Here is a 17,951-nt window from a genome sequence, read left to right as displayed (position 1 = left end):
CCCCTCCTGCCCAGGTTTCCCCCCCCCTCCTCTGGGCCCCCACATCCCTCAGACACAGACACGCACCACCCCCCCCACCACCATCCTTCCGACCCTCACACCACAGACACTCCCCCAGAAAAGAAATTCAATGCAGGGACTGGCCCCTCTTTCGCTCCCTGCAAGAATATTTTAAGTGAGTTTTGTTTTAAATCATATCCATTAATTTATCCTGACTTGCAATTAAATGCGAGTACACTTTTTACAACCAGCACGGAATGTATTAATTATTACTACAAATGGTCAAATGAGAGCACAGTCCCTCCTAAAAATATTAATAAAATACATAATAAATAATAGTAATGAAACAAAAATAGACTCCTAAGGCCCTTGGCCAGGGCTTTTATGATTTCACACAAGGGGAAACCCAGCCAGTGAAACTTGCTCTATACATACTTTGGCAGGACTCTGGCCAACCACCATCATTGAACTCTGAGGAGCGTGTTTGTGGGGGGTCAGGGGTGGTGGTGCCCTAGGTGGTGGGGGCTCAGTGCAGACACCACCTCGAGAAGCTGATTGACGGCCACCGTGCACAGGAAGAGCCCACAAGGTCTCACAGTGTTGACATGTGGTAGGGAAAAGTTACCCACAGGCTGCTTCCCCTTCCCAAGGCGGCTGGGATCATCCCTCCCCTGAAAGAACAATTAAATCCCTCGACCCAGAAGGAAATGAGCCCAGCCAAATTAAGGCTCGGGGTTCGGGCCCATCAGCACGGCTTAGCTTACTGTACCAGCGCGGGAAGCCACCTTCTTGCCACACCGCCAGGCCCCCACGAACCTGTCTCCACATCACCCAGCCCCTCACATCACCCCCAGCACTCCCTGCCTCCTCCACTCCCCCGAAATCCAACACACCCACAGCACAATTGAATCTAATTAAGATCAGGAAGAAATTTGCATTTTCTTTTCACTGTACCCCCAGTAATCACAGAAGTTCTTCAAATTTTGAGAATTTTGTTCCTCAGCTAATTATTTCCCTCACTTTGCATTTCAAGGCACAAAGACAGTCTATCTCACTGGTGGTCTATTAATAGTTGGAAGTTTTGAGCATCAGAGGTGGGGTGGTGGTGGTGGTGGGTTCCCCTTTTAAAACTATTCTGTCATTTCCAGTTTTGAAAAAAAGGCTTTTTTGTTGTTGTTAGTGGTGGTGATGTTAATGTTTCTTCCAAAAGACAGCTTAGCTGTGCCATTCTGTGCATTACAATTTAGTCTCCCCCTTACAACAGTGACTCTGCCTGGTTTACTGATTTACAGAACCTTGGTATGTGAATGGCAAAAAAAAAAAAAAAGAAGAAGAAGAAGAAAAGAAAAAAGAAAGAAAAAGAAAGAAAATTCCTTGGCATAAGTATATGTTTGCTGATCAAATTTCAGATCATGTGTTGTTCATTATTATGACTTTACTTGAAAAACAGTTTGCCACAGTGAGATGGATTCACTTATATGCCTTCTACCCCTCCACTCCCTTTAAATACTTTGAAAAAACAGTGCAATTTTTTAAAGGTACATTTAAAGCATGAACTGGTTTGGATTAAAACAATGTTTCAACGTCCGTAAATTCCCTCGAAATACATTTTTAAAAGACTTATGCAAAGCCACACATGATTCTGAGGGAGCAAATGAGATTGTCCCACCAACAAAATTTAATGGTGATTTAAGAAAGCCTAATACTTTTCATTTACTTCCTGTAGAATTACTTGTGTACTTGACATTTATACAGTTTCTCCATTATATAACAATCTACTCTGGGTACACCAGATTATGCCAATCTATTAGAATGAAATTTGTACTCCATATAAGCAGAAGTTTCCAGTTGGTTTTGACTTACCATTATGTTTCAATGTAAAGTGTTATTATATCTGGGTATAAAGCACAGCTACTCCCTGCTCACGTTTTTAACTCTAATACTGTAATCTTTCTTGCTGCTTCTAGGGCTGTGTCAGTGTTTACATTCCTGGAAGTTAAATAAACCTACATGGCAAAACTCCTGGATAGACTGAATAATAAGGCCTGTGATGACTAAACTGTTTACTTTTTACCTTGTTAGGATCCCTTTCTTGTAAAGTTTGGGGGAGAGGCAGGGAGAGATGGAATGGGGGGGCGGGTGGTGATACGAGATAGAAAGAGAGATTTACACACTGGCTTCCATATGTCACAAAGACCTTCCTACCCGCAACCAACGCGATTATAGCAGTGTGCATGAGTTAGTTTTGCCTTTTTTGTTTTGTTTTGTTTTCTTACATACCAGGTCATCTGAATACCCCCCTTCTCTACTACCCTCCCTCCAATAAAAAGTATGAACCTTTTTTTTTTACCATTTTCAAATAGCAAATTAGCCATTAGATTTCATCATATCTTAGTAAAGCAATTACATCAAGAAAATGATAGTGCGTGTGGAATCAATTATGCATGCAGTTGGCCGGAGACCAAAGGCTGTGAAGTCGGAGAGGGCAGAATCGCTCGACACACACAAATAAAAAGCCCCTGGATCTCACAGATGGACCCCATCAGTTCATCTTACTGCCTAAAAAGTTCATGCACTTAATAATTTATTTGTGTTCTGGATACTGTTTCCCAGCTGAATATTAACAACTTTGAACTGAAGCATGCTTTTAGCATGGTATGGATGGAAGTCACGGTAGGGCAGGGCTCGGGTCCCTCAGAGGTTAAAATTGTAGTTATGTTTCTTACACACTGTTCATTTTCCATCACAATTTATTTTCTTTCATTACACATTCCTTTTAATCGGAATATCAGTTTCAGTGTTCTGATTCTGCTCGTTAACCAGTGATAAACTCAGACACCAGAGATGAACATCAATAACACGGCACAGGCGGTTCAACAGCACAGGCAAACGCCAAAAAAATCACAGGCTCTCAAAAATCGGAAACCGTTAGTTAGCACCTTGTTTTCACAACCAGGGCACTTGTGTACCTTGAGGGAGGCACCCGGGAGCCAGAGACCACGATTTACTTGAGTGACGAGGGGAGGACACAGAGAGAGAGCTGCTCGAGAGCAGCAGCCAAACGAGGCCAGGCCCAAGACATGTAGGTGCCAGCCACACAGTGAAAGAAGAAATCCGAAGCATTGTTAGAAAGGTCTGTAGTTTGCAGCCGTTTCTCTTCCAAAGGAGGAGCCTGATGTCTTCATTCACTGGAATATTCGAGCCTCCCTGCCATCAAACTGCTAACAATAAAACTGCCCACAACTTTCGTGGGGGAACAGGGACAGGCAAGGCAGATTTCTGTACGTATCTGGATGTGCCTCAATCACACACTTAAATTTCACAGTCTTCTCCCCAAATGAGAAGGATTTCCAGCCAACACTTCCACAAACTGTACTTCACGTTAAAAGAAAACGGATAAAACATATGTAATTACTTAAGGTCAGACTTCTAATTCCTCAGTTCACTAAAGGAAACTTGGCAAGGAGATGCGTCATTTTGCTCCTTTCTACTGGGGCATCCGAGGAGGAGAGCCACTGAGGCAGCTAATACACAAAACATGATCAAAAGTGATTAACAACAGCTTCATATGCAAATTGCATTAATGAAGGAGTGCAAAGTCATCATGTAAATTAAATATGTCAAATCTCTTGGTGAACTTTCAATCTTGAGAAGAAAAAACACTGCTTTAATTTTTTTACATCATCAATTTTGCAAGATTGAAAATCTAAGAATCTTGGTGCTATAAACAATTTTCACCTTTTTTTTCTCCTTCAGCAGGCTGACAGGCCAGCCTGATGTGCACCGAATGTACATGTTAATAGGCCAATCAAAAATGCAAAACAATTCGCAATTACTGGAAGGACCTAATGGTCATTAGAATTTACAACTAGGTAATGAACTGAAGTCTGCCCACACCATGCATATTCATAAAGCAATTTAGCCTTTGAAGATTAAAGAAGTGCTTAAAATTCAAATGAGCTTTAGCAAATTATCAGTAAGATTCATCCAAAAAGCAAAGGGTTTTTCTTCCTATGATTTCCTCATTTTTTTAATGCAAAATTGTTATATCTTCCAGACTGAGCTTAAACTAAACATTGAGCTCCCAGTGAAGCCGAAGGGGCTAAGAGACAAACAGAGGCAGCAAACATCGTTACGGACTTTGTTCATAAAACTAAGCCCTTAAGAGCCAAACCTATCTCTAAACATGGTAATTTATCAAAAACAGCCCAGAGTTGCTCACAGGCAATACTGCACAGTCCTCCAACAAAACAGATTAACACGAGTCCCACCACCCTCCCCGAAAGCCTTTTCCCCCTCAAGTTGAGTCTCCTGTGTAAACATCCACTATGGTACAAAAACAGCTTTTTCATCGGCGTGGAGTGGCATTCACTTTAGAAGTTTCTGCTTCCAAAGGGAAAAGAGCAAGAAAGGAGAGAGCATAGGAGGCAGGGGAGCAAGATCTGGTTTGCTTCCGAAGAGTGAAAATCCTGTCGTGGGATATTTATCTTCCTGGGGGTTCCCCCATCCTGCCCTGGCAGCTTTTAATCCAAGAGGAACGGGTCATGCAGACATCAGCTGACATTCAGAAAGTTGTGTGTCCACCCACCACCACCGTCCCACCCACCCCAGTTATTAGAGAGTGTCATGGGAATTTGAATGTTCATGCTTCCCAAGGGCCGGTCTGGAGAAGAATCTAACTCACCCCTTGAATGCTACGTCACGCCTTACTAATCTCATGACATTTCAGCAATTCTAGTGATAGAATTCCCCGGGAAGGTCTCCTCTTCCCCCATCCCAAACACCCAAGGCAGGTGAAAGCGCTAAAGTGTATGTGAAAGTCCTGTCTCTGTGAGTGTGCAAGTCAGACTGGGAATAACAGCTTTGAAAGAACCACGTGCCCGAGCTCACTGCTCCACTGCTGGACCCAAAGGGCTCTCTGCTTTGGTGACTGTGTTTGAACCCCTATTGAAAATATTCCAGTAACTTCTCTCTGCCACCCCTCACCCCCTGCAGCCCCCTGCCTCCAGGCTCAGATGTCTTCCTTGAGCTGATCTTACCCGAAATGTAAGTCTATCCAGGAAGAGGGAAAAAGTCGGAGGGGAAAGGGAGAAAGACCTCAGGTACTGTCCCTGATTCCTTGACTCTCTTTTCCATGGGCCCTGCTCAGAAACGTGCCACCTTTTAACATTTATTAGGAAGAATAGGATGCAGAGCTGCATGTAACCTGCATCCACAACCATCTGTATGAGCCACAGGTCCACAGTCCTGACCAATTCCGTTTGACACTAATGTTCCTCTACATGAGTAGAGTTCAATGAGGGTTGATATGGGATGTGACAGAGTAAATCAGAATTAGATTAAAAACAAAAGTTTAGAAACCGATGCTACACTGCAGAGCAAATGGGACTTGAAGGCAAAATTTCCCTTAACTGCCTTCAAGTCGTTTCCCCTATTAGAGTGTTTGCCTGCCACCCCCTTGCTGGCAATGCCGCAGTCACATCAGAGAGTAGAGTGTGATGCATGTAGGAAGGCTTGAGATAGGCCTCTTCAGATACAATACCTATATATTTAATATATAGCAATTAACTTCTGGTCAGGAGTCTGCAGGCAGCAAGCTGCCCCAAGCAGATTAGGGGGGGGAGAGGGCCCAGAGCTGGGACAAGCACAAAAGACAGGTCCAACAACAATGCCTGCTGTCAGCAGCTGAATTATTTTTATACAGGAATTTTTATCTCTATTGTACAAACAAGTACGTGTCTGTGCAGACTTGTTAAGCAATCCACTTGTATGTAGAATAAGATTTTTTTTTCTTCCTTGCTACCAGTCACACAGCTCCAAGATCAGAAGAAATACATAGTCTTTGAAGCTGCTCAAATGTTTTAGTTAAAAGGACAGCAGTTGTTTTCAAAGATCCAAGAGTATCTTTATCAGAATTAAATTTTTCCTTATTGATTTTTCCCCTTAACATAACAAAAACATAACATGAGAAGGTTACGATTTATTATTAAAATTTTTTCTCAGCCTTTAAATCATTCTTCAGTAGCCAATGTTCACTCTTAAATGTAAAAGAAAAACAATTTTTTTAATCTTAGGACGAGATGGAGTAGCAGAAAATCATGAGCTTTAAATTTAACATTGGTTAATGTCTTGTTTTAACTGTGAAGTCAAAGATTTGGGGTGGGGGGCCAAAATGAGGAGCAAATGCCTCATTGTGAGCTGCTCCTTAAATGTAAATAAATCATGAAATCATGGTATCCCCTGAGTGGGTAAAGGGAAATGCTTCAGATTTTTTTTTTTTTTTTGGCCCAAATAGAAACTCCATATTTAAAATGTAAAAAAGATCAGGCATGACATGTAGGGCTTTGTGCTCCAGCTAAGGTAAGAATCCAAGCTACACCTTATTTCCCTAAAAATTAACAGATGTGATTTTTTTTTTGCAGCTCTTTTATGCATCATTACATATCAAGAAAATGAACAACTGATGAATATAAATTTAAATGCCCCGATGCATTAGCAGAAGGCTTCCTTGTGTTTTTTAGAAAGTTCAAACAGAAAATAGAAAGGGGGGGTGCACCACAGCACCTGTGTTCTTTTCAAAAGCACCTTTGCAGGTTTCACAATAATTCCATTCTTCATTTTAATGGGATTTTTTAATCAGTGGACTCACCTCTATCTAAAACTAAGATCAAATTGTAGGTGTAATTGTTCGTTGCCAGTGCTAACAAGAGTGAAGATACAAACAGAAACTCATTGTGAGTGACCAAAGGTCCCCAGGTATCCCCTTCATCAACATGCCTGCTCCAGGCTCCCACTGGGAATTCCCTGGCTGCCCAATTCAATCTGGTCACAGGCTGCCAACCCTCTCTAGCAAAGGGTGTGCAAGGTGCTTTCTCGCCTCTTTTACAGGAAGTTTAAACCTGATCATCTCACCTTTAGTGGATATGATTTGCTGTTGAACACTCTAAGAACTTGGTATTTTATCTTTCCAAAGAGATCAACAAGGAAAGAGGAGAGCAGCAGAGGGAGCGAGCCTCGTCCTTGTACTCAGCGCCCTGGCTCAGAGCAGCAACCTGTTCAGGTAAAGCTTCCAGCGGCATTGCATCAGATCCGCTCCGATCCGTCTCTAGGGTGAACCCAGAGATGAAACACTGCGGTTCCCTGTCTGCACACTTCTCATTCGCCAGTTCCTGGCAGCTTATTTTTCCAAGTGTTTTGTTTCAGGAAACGTGTGTATTTTTCTTTGTATGTTTTGTGGATTTACCACAACTGGTTCTGACAGCTGTTGATTCTGTTAAATGAACACATTATAAAAATCCTCTTTAAAACCTCAAGCAACAGTGGACTCAAAAATAATGGTAAAATATTTTAATGGAGTTCCAATTGAGAGTTGGTTAAAAAATAATAATAATAATACAAATGAAGGTACAGAAGTCCTTCAAGACAGCACTAAATTTAAACTGAATGTATGTGCGTGTGCGTTTGTGTGTTTAATGGAGTAAGAGGGGTGTTGCAAATCACCACAAATATTTACACTGTACACCCTTTGTTCAAATCACATACTTTTAGCAGGAGAAGCTGGAACTGTGGCTATTTAAAATTTTAAATATTCAAACGCCTGTAATTAACCATATGAAACAAATTATGTCACATTTCTCCATACCAGCACATGCAAAAAAAAAAATTCTGGTGGTGGATGGGGAGGTGGCAGAGTTGGGGAGACAACTCCAGGAGGAGGAAAGGATGATGTTTTCATTTTGCTATAGATCAAAGAACAAGAATGGGAACTGTGGCATATCGAGCATTTTTACATCGCTGTCTTTCACACTGGGCTATCTAAGTTTACACAATTCCCCAGGCTAGCTGCATATTAAGCTGGCTGTGTACAGCTTTATTATGGTGCGGTGGTGGGAGAAGCATTAATATTCCGGCTCCGCATCTGACAGGGCATTTACATGCGCCCATCTGAGCGGCACCTGAGAGCTCCTCCAAGGTGCAGTCACTGTGTGCCTATTGTAAAGGCAAATGAAGCTCACCTATTCCCTGCTGGGGTCAGGAGTGACCTCACCACCCCCCCTGCCTCAAATCCTTCCCTTGCCAACCGAACTCAATGCCATCGCAGAATGACGAATGAGCTCAGAAATAGACCCCCAGTTACGAACCCTGCAAAGAACAGCAAAAGCCTTTGCTGAAATGTTTTAAAAATGCATGGGGAGTGCAGCTGGCCAGTAAAAAAGCAGGACGACAAATTCCAGTGAACCCAATATGGACTACGTTACAGTCTAAAACTGATTAGAAATACAGTCTGATGTTTACTGGCTTCAAATTGAGTTTGGCATCAAGCATACTGGCTTTAATAATGCTGGCATTTTTTTTTTATTATTATTTTAAATCTGCCTCTGGTCTCCAGGAGCACATGTGGAGAGCTAAAGCATTCTTATTCGTCAGGTTACATTTCCTGGAAATTAAGTTTGTGACAGAAAATGACTCTAGTAGCAATAATATGGTTCATGCTCAAATTAATTAGGTCATTGTTGTAAAAACTACATGGCAAATTACAAAGGTAAATTTACTGATATTGGCCAGAGCTCTATACCCTGGAAGTAAAGGGGAAGCAGCTGAAGGATGCTGATTTACCTGGGTAGGAGCAAAGAACAGAGGAGGGAGGGATACAATGGCCAATTTTCTATTTGTATTACAAATAAAAAAAATACTGGTCATTACCCATTCAATTATTATCGTCTGAACATATTTTATGAACTTTATTAATGTCCTCTAAATTGACACATAAAATAAAAACCTGCTTGATTTAAGATAATGTTCAAAATGGGCACTAAGTTTAAAAAAAAATTTTTTTTTAAATCCTTGTAATAACAACACTGCTGACATAACCATGACCCAAATGAAATCTGAACAAGCAGAAAGGTACTAAAGATCCTTGGTGATTAAATCTCTTGCTAAAAAAGTGGCAAGGGGCCAAGCTGGGTCCAGCTTGATGCTAAGTGCTTTTTATTGCACAAAGCTGGTACTACTGTCTGTAAAAACAGACTTGGGCTTGGGGTAAATTTTGTCAAATGATTTCTTTGTGCAATAAAGGGAATGAACGGACCAACCCAAGTAGATTAAATTAACATCGAATGACACAATCTCGTTGCATCTCCCTAGCTGTGCTCCTTCGGTTAAATTTCAGATTTTCCCCCAAAGGAAAGACAAACTTTCTTCCTTTCTCCCAGACGAATGTGGGAAGCCACCATTCATCTGTTCTCCTTTATTAAACATTTTCACTGAGAAATCACGAAATTCTGAAAAATGCTTCCCTAGGATTTGCATGTTTGCTGTATACTCCAATGCAGTCCTCCCACATCAGTCAAACGACATTGACGCTGCAGTGTGAAATTAATGATTTTCCAGGACTCTAAAATGTGCCATTAATATGCATCCAACTCGCCTCTTCCCTGAGCTCAGGGCTTGCTGTCCTGACATTGCCTGCACGTTTCTACACCCACTTGCATTTTTCCAGCCTATGGGCAGCTCCACAATTAAATGCCACATTCACCAGGAGAAAAGGTGTGCAAAACAGATTTCAGATCCTTTAGAGTAAAACTCACAACTTGAAACACAACAAGGAATGGGGTGATTTAAGAAATTACAGCACTGTTTTCTTAAGCTTTCAGAGAATAAACACAGAGAATGGGAGGGAAACTTTCTCCCTCTGCTCCTGTTCTAGAAGTGAATACATATTTGTGTTTCCAATAAAAGGCCATTTTTACATTAACTGTCTGGAACAGCAGGAGACAGAAAAACTCACACAATCGCCACATCACACACAGGAGGATCTTCATATCACGTGGCCCTATTCTCAAAACTATTATTTATAAAAGACAACTAGGAAAATGCACAATGCATCTTTTCTGTGTCACCGAAAGGAAACTGTCTGCAGAACTTGGGATCTTTGGGCTCTTCCACCTTTTAGATTTTTCTTTTTCTTTTTTTTTTTTTTTCCTTTTTGGCTTTCCGAAGTAAATTTAGCAGCCATGTGGGCCACTGTGTTTAATTAAGCTTTCAAAAGTCCTCTGACAATGCCAACAATTGTAAGACACTTCTGCGGCTCAATCATGCAATCACTGTGACAGTTCTATTTACAATTTGTCTTAGAGTTTCTCTGACATTGCACTTTGACAAAACATCCAAGCTGCCAGTTCACAACCTTTCTCTGTCTTATTTACAAATACAGCTTGTATGTAGGGCTCCCAGGCTCATGAACATGAGTCTTTGGGTAGTGGCCTCACAAACATAGGCTCCCAGGGAAAATCCTAGGTATTTAGTAGGAAACAATATTCTCTAGTCTGTGGATTCTGAAGGTAAATAAAATGTTCATCAGTATATTGGGGGTTGTTGTTGTTTAGCTGCCATACTACTAAAAATTCACTTCAGCAGTCAGTGGTTTTTTATTCAGAATCACACAAATGAAGAAAAATGAAAAAATAAGGAGTCGTAATACGATACTATCGTTTATAGTCTCATTTACAATTACACTGTAAAGTATACAAGTACATCCTCCAGTTCAGTCTGAGCTGGCTTTGGGCACAAAGAGAAAAGGCAAGTTGATTTTCTAAATTCTGAAAAGCATGAGCATGTTCTACTTGATTTACCTTTAAGTAACGTGCTAATGTATTTCTGTTCTGAATGAGTAGTTCTCCCTTCATTAGGGTATCTGTCTTACATAGTATTATCTAGATATGAAGTGTAGGCAAATAATTGTTACATACCCTGATATAAGTGTCTCTCTTCATGATTGTAAGGAGGAAAATAAATGTTACATATCAATAGTAGTAGACTTTACTAAATTTTGTAGGATTTGTCATATTGTCTCCCATTCTCTCTCAAAGAAAAAAAAAACTATGTTTACGATAGCCCAATCCTAATTTAAAGATTTCTATGTGCAACAAACCAAAACCTCAAATCTGATATGTAGGATAATATTATTTGGCCTTTTCTATAACTGAACAGCAGTTTTACATTCACTAATCTCCAATTAATATTTCCCCATCATAAAATATGAGACTAGAAAACAAAACCAACCCCCCTATTAAGAGCCCTGGCTGCCAGTCAAAGGCTGCTGATATCTGATGGTGGATATTTGACACACAAAACTGATGAACTGGGCCCCACACAGTATAACCTGCTCAATTCCAGTTACATTAACACCATTTCAATGGTCTCAGTGAATCACAGTCACACAATATTTTGACTATTTGAATAAAGTGAAAAAAGCAACCTGATCAATGTATATGTGTGTAGGTAAGACGTGTACATGGGTGAAGTGCTGGGCACATACCCATCTATTCACCAGGTAAAAATTATCCTTTCTAAAAACATACTCAGCTTTGAGAGGCCTATGTACAGTCAAAATGAATATCATTTTACTGAAGATTTAAAGAACTCTATCTTATTCTCCTATTTGAAAGCCCTGAATTTTAAGCTTTATTTATCTCAGGAAGATCTGTCACTGTTTTATTCCTGCTTCCTGCCTATAAAATGGCCCAGAGCACACAGTGAGCTCAAATCCAACTTACATCACTTTAATAAAGCCTTTCCTACACGGCGCACTTAAATGACTACCTTTTATGTGGTTGCCAAACATATTCTTCCAGAGATTCATCAATACATCTCTTTCCCAATACAGAGCGTTGCTTCTCCTTTATTTTTGTGACACGATTCAAATATCTACTGAATGATTACTCTTATTGTTTCCTTCCTCGCCATAAAAAGAGAAGCAGACTTGGAATTGTGAAGACGTGCTTGAGAGAAATGGGCTGGGAGTACACAGCTGTCTTCCAGAACTTCGCTTCAGAGGCACCTGAGGGCCAGGGCATCTTAATTTATGTGCAATAGTAGAATGTTAATTTCACCATAGGAAACTCTTAATTCATTACTGTGAATTATGAGAAGTCGTGATGCTAGCTACTGACATCTCGCTTTGAGATGTGACCATGCTATTTATGTTCAGCCAATTCCAGGGTGGGAACAGGTGATTAAACACAATGAAATGGAATCAAGGCTTTGTAATTATTCGTGCATGCAAGGTTTACCTCACCTGGGTCGAAGCACTTGTGCACCCATCATCTCAGTGAAATTATTTCATATTGGACCTATAAAATATATTTTAAACTTGCCCTTTTTTTGGCTTCTCTGGGCTCTGTTATTGTACTACTTCTTGGAAAAAATAATAATAAAACCTTTACGACAACCAGAGACTTAAGGAACATATCTTTTCTTTCCCTGCATAGATTCACAAGTATAACAGCAAAAAGCCTTTACTGCAGGGCCCAGCTTTCAGAGTCCTCCTCCAAGCACAGAAGCACAGAATTTTCGAGCTGGTTAATCTGAGACTGAGTAACCTATCTGGGACCTCAGTAAGAAGTGTGGTTTTAATTCTTGCTTGACAGACACTGTGTTTTGTCTTTTAAACGGGCAGCTCAATATGTAAATACGATGTTACATCACGCAAGTGTTACTCCATATTTGGTGATTTAGAAAGGCTTTGGATCTCCGAAGATGACAAATCCCCTTCCGCTTGCTCTTGCTTCATTAATCATGCCTTACACTTCTGTTCATTTTCCTTCCAGTCACAAGACAGCACATGGAAATGGTCATTGCTGTATCCTACTGGGGGGTGGGGGGGAAGCCCCCGCGGGGGATAGAATCTTAACCTACCCGTCACATAAGCTCAATGTTGTGGATTCGAGAAAAATATTTTGTAAATGCAGCCTCTCTGGGAGCAGATTTCTCATTTCACTGAAGGAAAAGTACCTGAATACTATTGCAGGATGCATTTAAAAAGAAAGAAAGAAAGAAATGCCACGTTTGATTTTAATGACCAAATTCCAGAGGGGGAGAGAAGAAATAATATGACATTTAATCCCCTCTGGACCACTGACCTACTATAGTTCAACTTTGTGGTCAAACTAGGTCAGAGAGACCAGTTACAGTGAATCAATTGATTATATGCACTATCTTTCCTAAAACTGAACAAATCTCTTATCTTTGGGGGAGGGGACAGGGGAAAACAGAGGCAAGTGATCCACCGACAGGCAAGCCATTTTTGTCACCACAGAATCTGCATTCAGTTTGTCTTACGTGTTAAATCACTGTTGTTTCACACAAATGCTTTAAGGGCCACTATATAGTGTTGTGTTTATCTCTTAGAGTAGGGATGTAAGTCCCTCTGCTAGCTGTTAATTCCTTTTCCCTTGAGCTGCTGAGAAACCCAGCTAGTTACCTCTCTGCTAAAATTAACCAAAGGAAGGAGAGCTGTTGAATGTATTGTGCCTATTTTTCTGAGAGAATTTTTATATTGTGTTACAGCACAAACAGTGGAAGTCTGGACTGGACATTTGTAAGGGTGACATGTGGTTGTGTAAACCACAAACAAAATCAAGATACATCTGTCAAAACCACATCAGAGACAAGAGAGAGCACAGAGAAGCATTTATCATTTAGCTGAGGAGGCAGGCTGCAGGGAGCAGCCGTTCCTGTCAAACCAACCTTTTGAAATTTCCAACATGCCCTTAAACTTTTCGAGTAAGCATGTCTGTGCGCTTCAGCAACTGCCCTCTCTACTCTGGCCTGGCCAGTCGAAAATGGCATCTTAAAGTCAAGGTCACGGTGTCATCCCACCACGGGGCTGTGTTTAATTACAGCCCCATACGGGCTGACAGCCAATATGGATCCAAGGCTAGCCCTGAAGCTCAGTTAACTCTTTCCACCCCCTCCAAAAATGCCTGTCAGCCCAGCCCACTTCGTGGAGGCCCTGAGAACCAACTGCAGCCCTGGGAGGTCTGACCAGGTGTTCTGACTCAAACAGGTCACTGGCCCAACTACAGATGCCTACATGGCCACATTGTCTCTGACTTGTTCCCCCAGGCTAGAAAGGGACACTGGAAACTGAGCTAAGTGTAGTAAGATTCAACACTTAAAAATGAGAAGGGAAGAAAAGAAGGAAAGAAATTCAGAATCAGTAGATCCAGAGAGAGGGTATCAGGTGTGTGTACCGATTCCACCTACATCTGACTCAGTGGAGTGGAAAACATTTATTTTTATATCGTGTCCTGGATGTCAGCAATTGGAATGATTATTTTAACATTACAGGCTGTCATGGACAGTCACATGGAGAAATACAGAAAGCACTCCACCACTCCTCAGTGCTTGGCTACAGCGCCTCTGAAAATGAAAAGAAAACATGCAAACAGCTTTTCTCCTTGCTTCTCATTTACCTGCTATGTGTTCCTGTTTGGGGCAAATTCCTCTAGATGACGTTGATAAACAATCGTCATCCTCTGGCGTGACCTGGATGCCAACCTCCACAGGATTGGATGCTTTTTTCATCTCGATTGGTGAAGGGGAAGGTGGCTTATCCACAGCTTTTTCTAAGCAGAGGCTGCCATTGCATTGTTTCCGTTTGTGCTCGATAAAAATAAGAATGTCCCCCAATGGGAAGTTCATCTGGCACTGCCCACACGTGAGGAGGTCATGGTCCCCTTCTGGAGCTCCCAAAGGGCCGTGGTCTGGTTCATCATCTGTAAGAATGGCTTCAAGAGGTTCGGCTGTGGTTGGAGAAACAAAAGCACAATTATTAGAGGGCCAGAAAGGAGAGAAAAGGCAGAAATACATTATCAACCCCATCCCATCCCACCACATTATGTAAAGTATTTCTAGGCTCTTCCTTATAAATCCCAGTAAAATGTGAACACCTAAAATGTACAAAGCTGTGGAGGTGGTCAGCAAGAAAGCAAATTTATCAATGAGGCAAGTCATCATATATTTAAAGAAATCATCATATGTTTAAAATCTAACTTGGAAAACTCCAGAAATACACACACACACTACAAATGTGTCTGGTTTGTGAGTTTGGGAAGAATGTGACTATTAAATAAAGTTAAGGCAGGGGACATAAAGAAAGCTTAAATAACTATCCCCCCCCCCCCCAAAAAAAAACCCCTGTAAAAACACAGATTGAAACCAAGTTTCTTTTTTTTTTTTCCCCTACATACTAAGTTGTCTATTGTTTCAAAGAATAAAAGGAGAGGTGAATAAAAACACACACCCTTTGTGTGTGAATGTATATACTCCTAAGTTATACAGAGACATAGCTTCATAAATTAGAAAGCTTCTACATCACACAGAAAATGTGCCACATTTACACCGCCATAATAAGAAAACGACTGCATTCACCTGTGAAACGGATCTAAATAATAATCATAACGCAGCATCATTCACTCTGCCAAAAACCTTCCTGATCTCACGCTCAGCAGTGCCACAAAATCAAAGAAATACCAAATTCACTGGCAATTCTTCTCAGACACATTAGCTAAATGGGATACTTTTGAGTACTTAAGAAAATAAGCCAATTAGTCATTTTTCATTCTGAAGAAAGAAAGCCTAAAATATCCTAAAACATGTTTGTACTTGGTGGCCTCCATCACATAAAAATCAGAATGGTCAAGCAAACGCCACATTTCAGAACAAGGCTGAGAAGCCCTTTTTCTTTAGACTTGAAATACTTTGCCTCATGTTGTCAAAGTTGACTAATTTTCTGAATGAGCTCTAAAACGCTTCATTATGGGACTATTTCTGCACACATAATCACCAGCGATGGTATAACAAGGTAGATACGTCTTTTATTCCTGTTTCCTTTTTTTAAAAAACACTTTGCACCAAAACACTCCAGCATCTATTGGAACAGTTTCTATTACTGTTTAACCTTCCAAAGGGGAAAAGAGAGTTGGTAAGTCTCTGCTTCTGAAACCTTATGCTTACGCCATTAAAAAAAAAAATCATAAAATACAAAACACTTCCAGGATGCTGCCAGTTAATAAAACTGAAGCAGAAAATGTACAAGTCTTAAACAGTTAATCAGTCTGACCTTCTTTAGCAAGCTGCCAATTTCACATTTAATGAACTTAAAGCCACAGAGAATCAAAAAATAGATTTTAATTTGAGTGTAGAATATTGGAACAGATTTTGATAAAGTGCAAAAATCCAGTGAACTCAGGTTAAATTTATTTCAACCCTACCCAGGCTGAATATTGAGGGGGAAGATCTGGAGTAACTCCCAGATGTGCTGGGTGAAATAATATTGAGAGAGCCCTGCCTAGCTGCACCTGTGCTCAAGTAGGACATGTCATAATTTCTAGCCTCTGGTACTCCTCCTAATTTAACATAAGGTCATCACAGGAATATGAAGGTTATATTCCTACTAATAAAGGCAGCGAGGTGAACACTTATGTTTCTTTGCCCAACATACTGACCAAAGTATAAATACAAAATACACATGAATACTTCTCAAATAAAAAGAGACAGACGGAAGTGCTTATGCATTATGCCTCTATGTCATTTTTCTCCTACATTTGCTTTCATTTTGACCAAGTGAGAAACTGAATAGAGAAGTCATTGTCCCAGATCTCTGCTATTTGAATTCAGGATTTTAAGTACACATGGACAAATGTGGGGTTTTTGTTGTTGTTGTTTTTCAGCATTGACTACAAGTTCTGAGGTTTACAGACTAAAGAAAGATTCAGGAAAAATATTTTATTTTATTAAAGTTAGTAGTACATAGACCCTTGGCAAAAAACACACACAAAAAACAACAACAACACTTTTTTTTTAAACACCACTGTTAAGATTCTCTTTCTGTTCCCAAGGCCTGACACATTTCTGAAAGCGGAAATATTTAGGAGTAAATGGAAATATTCTCCTAGGTAGCAAATAGTTAAAGGTAATGCGGTACAAAACAGACTTGGTTAAAGTCTTCTGAATGTAGTGACTGAACTGATTTACAATCAAAACCAGGAAATGAAGTGGTAATTCAGAGGTTGCTGATTACACCTCCACATTTCACCTAATTAATTTTATAGGAGGCAAAGTTCTTGAAAATAACAAGATGATCAAATGTACAGATATAAAACCTGTAACCTCAACATTTTCTATGCTCTTAACGTAAATTATTGCTAATTAACAAGAATTATATCCTAATGTATGAAATAATGTTTAACATCAGGCTCCCTGCAAAACATTTGCTAGTGATGTTCAGAAAAATACCAATACGTGTTCTTATTATTGCTGCTATATTATTAAAAATCAGACGGAGTGGGGCACAAAGAAAATATGAAAATACAATTCTCTTGGTGTAGTCTACTGATTTGCATTGACATCTTTTCTCAGTGGCAATCAACATTTCCTTTCCGGGCATCAGATAATTTCTCTGTATTTTAATGCAAATTCCTCTTTCCCTAAAAATATTCCTAACCTCAGCCATTTTACCCCCTCCTTCAATTCAACTCCATCCTCCTTCGTCCCCACAATACCATCCTTTCAGAGCTCCGGCCTAAGCTCTGGCTACAAAGCGGGGAGTCCAGGATTGAAGTGGAAGGGAGTGGGCAAATAATCATAATAATTAGCGCGAATTCTCTACAAGAGAAAGAAATAGAAAATAAAATGCTTCTGCGTTCAAACAGCAAGACAGACTGAAACGTCTCAATGCCCCAGCGGCTGACTGAGAGATCTTTCCTCTTTCTGCTGTTGCAAAGGAAGAAATTTAAATTAAAAAAAAAAAAAAAAGCCTTAGAAGAAATATAGGGAATGAGCGAGGGAAACTAGGGCTGCTGGGGAGGGGGAGGGGAGAAGAGATCTGCCTTCAAGTTTGCTTTCCAAGTCCTTCCCTTTGATTGTCTTAACAGGGTAAGGAAGCAAACCGAGACTGAAATGCCGAGAGGAAAAGCAAAGAAACAAAAGCGAAGGCAGGGGCGACAGACCCGGGGCAGGGGGCCCGCGGGGGCGGCCGGTGCAGAAAGTGAAGTTGGGTGCAGGGACTCTGAGGCACAAAGCGAGCAGCAGGCTGGCTGCAGGCTCCGGCCGCGCTCGCTGCGAACACGTGCAGCAGCGGCGGCCGGGCCATATGGGCCCGGGGCCCG

General features: G+C 40.7%; 1 protein-coding gene across 5 annotated transcripts in view; it reads right to left on the bottom strand.

Annotated features, from left to right (window-relative positions):
* Positions 1-17,951, bottom strand: part of BCL11A (B cell CLL/lymphoma 11A) — a 99,220-nt gene that overhangs the window by 76,809 nt on the left and 4,460 nt on the right. For all 5 annotated transcript variants that reach the window (XM_006083306.3, XM_023746614.1, XM_006083309.3 and 2 more), the window contains one exon: positions 14,256-14,585. In XM_006083306.3, the coding sequence (XP_006083368.1) occupies positions 14,256-14,585 (330 nt within the window). The remainder of the gene's footprint in view (positions 1-14,255; positions 14,586-17,951) is intronic.

This window comes from Myotis lucifugus, unplaced genomic scaffold (genome assembly GCF_000147115.1).
Source record: "Myotis lucifugus unplaced genomic scaffold, Myoluc2.0 scaffold_6, whole genome shotgun sequence".
In the NCBI taxonomy this organism is placed as follows: domain Eukaryota; kingdom Metazoa; phylum Chordata; class Mammalia; order Chiroptera; family Vespertilionidae; genus Myotis; species Myotis lucifugus.
This window is presented reverse-complemented; position numbering and strand designations above follow the sequence as displayed.